Source organism: Centruroides sculpturatus, unplaced genomic scaffold (genome assembly GCF_000671375.1).
Source record: "Centruroides sculpturatus isolate CEXI.00-Female unplaced genomic scaffold, Cexi_2.0 scaffold5141, whole genome shotgun sequence".
NCBI classification, from domain to species: domain Eukaryota; kingdom Metazoa; phylum Arthropoda; class Arachnida; order Scorpiones; family Buthidae; genus Centruroides; species Centruroides sculpturatus.
In genome coordinates, this window is record NW_019389229.1 from 81 (window position 1) to 4,864 (window position 4,784).

At 41.8% G+C, this 4,784-nt stretch overlaps 1 protein-coding gene across 1 annotated transcript; it reads left to right on the forward strand.

Moving 5' to 3' along the window:
* The first annotated feature begins 766 nt into the window (after window positions 1-766).
* Window positions 767-3,138, forward strand: LOC111617205. The gene is made up of 2 exons (XM_023358535.1): window positions 767-1,148; window positions 1,265-3,138. The coding sequence occupies exons 1-2, from the start codon at window positions 767-769 to the stop codon at window positions 3,136-3,138; spliced, it is 2,256 nt and encodes a 751-aa protein (XP_023214303.1).
* Window positions 3,139-4,784: the final 1,646 nt, after the last annotated feature.

Sequence of the window (4,784 nt, forward strand, 5' to 3'; positions counted from 1 at the left end):
AAAAAATAAAAAAGTATATATTTTTTATTTTTTGGAGTCTCCAAAATGAATTAATCAAATTCCCATAAAAACCTATGGTAAATTGATAATCAGTTAATGAACAAAGTCTTGGAACGGATTATGTTCATTAGCCGATCATCCACTGTATAAAATGTACAGGGTGGGAAAGTCACTTAACACCCCTGCTACAGAATATAGAATGTACCAAAATTAGTTTGCTCATATCAGGAACACATTAGACCAGTGTTATCCAACTGTGAGTGATGCAACAACAAGTGGGCCCACCAACAGCGAAAGGGGAAATTTGGAGAGACACGTGGTGGATACGACCCGATCAGGGTGTGTACCCGGGATGAGAGATTTATCGGAGGGTGTGAGAGTTAGGGATGGAAGTGAAGGAGGAGAGAGGGGAAAACGACAAAGGAGCAGTTGAACTGTTCTTCGCTCGCGTTTGACATCGTTGACCATTAACTGTGTAACGAATAATAAAGTGTCTCATCCGTATTCTCATCTGTAGTCTCATCCTTTCGGGTTATTGCACATAGACACGACATAATTGGTGCCATGACCAGGATTTGGCCAGAACCAATGCCAATAGGTACGCAATTCACTTGTTACTACCATTATCCGATTTGTTGTCGTCCCGCTCATCGTTACGGGCTTTCACTGCCATACCATCTCGTACGTTCGTCCGCCATATTGCCCGTCTTCTCTGTCGTTCGCAGAACTGATTTCGTTACTCCACTGTCACCGTCAACCAAAATATATGACCAAGCCATTTCCAAATGGAATGAATCCAAATTCCACCAGGGAATTGAGCAAGCTCCGATGCCGCCGCAATACCATAAGAGCATCCATGAAGAAGACAATCGGCAATATCAACGCCATTTCTGACTCGACGCTGTCCGATGAAATCGAACTGTCCCGTGACATGTTGAACGAATGGCTTAGGGAGTTAAAGATATTAAATGAAGCTATTCACAACAAACTCGAGGACACGAAATACGAAACCAACACCGCTGCCTGTGAAGAGAGGGAAGAATCTACCCGACTTGCCGTCATTAGAGTCCGAGTCCTCGACCATAGGAACGCCGCATTCGACCTCACCACGGCAAGCCCCATCAGTCCTGACTCCCCGTCCTTTACCGGTCAACCACAGGCAACCATTCGCACCAGATTGCCCGCCTTGGTCCTTGAATCGTTTGAAGGAGAAATAGCTAAATGGCAATGCTTCTGGGAACAGTTCACAGCAGTCATTGACGAGGATCAAATATACCGGATATTGAGAAGCATGTCTTCCTTCGAGGATATCTTCAAGGTGAGGCTAAGCGTCTAGTTGATGGCATCGCCATAACCGCAGGGACATATGCAGAGACCAAGGCACGATTACTGAAGAAATACGGAGATAAGAACCGTATAATTCAGGCACACATCGACTACCTAGAGGGCTTACAACCTTTAATCTGTCCAACTGCCACCGAATTGAATGACCTCTTCGTTGAGTGCAATAATAGAGTGCACGCCCTGAAGGCCCTGGGAGAGCCCATTAGCCACTACAGACGCATACTAACGCCGAAAATCCTTCGGGCATTCCCGGATTCATTGTGTGAACGATGGCTCATTCATGTTCGTCATAAGGGTACCCATGAATCTGATCTGGAACTATTGCTGAAGTTTGTGCGAGACAAAATAGACGGTATCACTACTGCTGCTACTATCCATGGAACACAGGACCAATTTCTGACAAGAGAAGAACCCCAAGCTACCGCAGCCACTCTAGCAGTCCAGACAAGGAATAAATCCACGGGAAGAAACACCAAAGGGAGAGGATCCTCCTATCCCCCGTGTGCCTTCTGCAACAGTTTCCTCCACTTCAGTTCTGACTGCGCACTCTTAACAAATCTGAGAAAACGTGCAGAGAAACTGCGCGAGACCAACTGTTGTTTTCTGTGCTTAGGCCAAAACCATACCACTCACAATTGTCCCCGATGTGAACACAATCATCACGTTTCGATATGTGAGGCAGACCCAACGCAGACTCACATGACAGTCGCAGCTAACAGACCGACACCACCTATGACCCAACCCCCAACATCTGCTCTGGGGTTTGCTCTCTCAACTATTAGCACATCTCAAGCCACAGTGTGTAAAATCGATGTGCACTCAGACTTTACATATCTACAGACAGCTCGAGTTTGGGTTCATGGAGCAAAGGGCACTGCAAGACAAGTTAGATGTGTCTTAGACCCAGGAAGCCAAAGGAGTTTCGTTGGCACCCCCCTCATTGACTCGCTAGAACTGGTGGTGATTGGATATGAACCGTTGGCAATTCAAGCCTTTGAGTCAGATGCTAGTACCTACACATCACGTCGTCGAGTGCGACTCAGTCTGTCCAGCTATGTCAGCAGGTTTGCTACATCCTTAATAGCTGCAGAATCTTCAAATACATACCTCCCTCATCCGACAGTATCACAGTTCGCCTATCCCGTCAGAGAGATGCCACCACTAGAACTTGCAGATCTACAGCAGGAGTCATGTGATTTACCCATTGAAATACTAATTGGATCCGACTTTTATTGGCGATTTGTCAAAACAAAAAGCCCTATTCGCATAAATGGCACTCTGACACTAGTCCCATCGCACTTTGGCTGGATTTTGAACGGTAATAGGACTAATGTCTCGATTCACCCAGTCCAGGTTAATAGTATTACAACCCCTTCGGACCCAATACTACGATCAATGTGGGATCTGGATACCCTCGGCATCCGAGAGTTGGAGGAGAAGTCGTTGATTGTCCATGATGCACATCTGCTCGACGGCTTCCGTCAATCTTTCCGGATCAAGAGAGGAAGGGCAGAGATCCATCTGCCCTGGAAGCAGAACATCCGCCTCACAGATACAAACCGCACAACTGCTCTGCGCCGTTTTGAGACACTACGTCGCAGATTCAGCAAAGATATAGAGTTCAGCAATATGTACACCTGCCACATGCTCAACTACTTCTCCAACGGTTATGTGGAACGGTTGATGAACAAGCAACATTACAACAGACCTACTACTTGCCACATCACACAGCAATCCGAAGTAAACACAACATTTCCAAATGGCGTATCGTATTTGATGCTTCTTCTCATGTGAAATGGCACCCTGTCCTCAATGATGCCTTGGAAGTGGGTCCCAACCTGATGCCAGACATCATAGCGACACTACTTCACTTTCATTTTCACAAAAGGGCTTTAGTAGGAGACGGCAGTCAAGCCTTCCTCCAGCTAACCTTGCACCCCGACGACCGAGATGTCACCCGCTTCTTCTGGTTTAAGGTGGTCACTGACGAAAAGAGGCATCTACACACTACAAAGGAATTGGCTGTCTACCGGTTCCAACACCTGCCTTTCGGACTAGCTTCCAGTCGGCATGTATCATACTGCTATGATACATGCCGCAAGACTGCATGTAAATATCAAAGCAACAAAATCGTGCGCAATTTCGGGGAATTCCAATAATACCATGTAATACTGAAACAGCATTAAGCGGGGTCTTACTGTATCAAATTTTAATAACAAATTGACAGTAAAAAACGAAATTATAATAACACAAAGTAAAAATAAATTCAATGTGATTTTTGACATTACCTTCCTTTTATAGTATTGTCAATAACTGCACTTATAATACCAGTCTTAATTCTAAGAATGTTAGTTAAATGGGAATCACTCAACTTATTTCTTTCAGCAGTTTTGATGTTTTTAATGCACAAAAAGAATTGTTCATAACAGTATGTACAGTACTATCCCATAAGCATAACAGTTCTCTAGATAAAACAGTTTTTTAACACCAATTACATCATTATGACATCAAAGTGTATCCAGTGATGAGAATAAGTTTTACAACATACTTTACCAACTTTACCAAAATAAATGAAAATATGCCTTAAAAAATTTAGGATGCAGTGGGCCGCAGGTTGGACATCCTTGCATTAGACCAAGAGGAAACAGATTGATGTGTGTTATGTGCATGGCTGCCATCTTGAATGCAACTCCAAAACTGTAAATGGGAAGGGAGTCATACAACACATCATTTAGGGTCAGAATTTCACAAGGAATTGATTGCTGTAAAAATTTATTGACTTACCTTGAACAGTTAGAGTTATGCATGTTACGTAATGTGCTGAATGTACTGTACATTCTTTGGTACATTCTACATTCTGTAGCAGGGGTTAACTTAAGTGACTTTCTTTCCCACCCTTTACAACACACACATGTAGTACATGATTAAAATTAATACCTAGTAAAGGAATAAATGCCTTTTTTATTAAAAAAAAAACTTAAAAGCAAATACTGAAATATTGGTTATAAAATGTAGCATGATTTAATAATATATGAAGTTCAGTTGACATGTTACCAATATTTGCAGCCTAGCAACTAATTGTTTGGTAGTTGATTCTGAATTGAAGATTATTAAACAGGATGATAACAAAAAAATTAAATTAGATAATACAGGCTTTTAGAAAAATGTAAGGTTTATCAGATATTTCAATGCAATTTTAAAGTTTACTTCTCCTAAAATTTTAGTGTTTCTGTTTACTTGTACCAAATTAAATGTAAAAGTTGTGCATTCTGTGTAATTTTTACAAATTTCTGAAAATAAAATCCAGAGAAGAAAATATCTTAAAATAACTGCCTCATTCCACTTGAATGAAAAGACACACTATCCAATAATGTATTTAATAGCTGTAGATATTTATATAGAAAAATAAAAGTACTCAATTATAAGTCTGTAAATGCTTT

Excerpts from the sequence above, each read along its gene's own strand:
- LOC111617205 (XM_023358535.1), top strand. The coding sequence starts at position 767 with ATGACCAAGCCATTTCCAAATGGAATGAATCCAAATTCCACCAGGGAA. Across the intron at positions 1,149-1,264 it reads TGACTCCCCGTCCTTTACCG|GATCAAATATACCGGATATT; the intron begins GTCAACCACAGG and ends GTCATTGACGAG.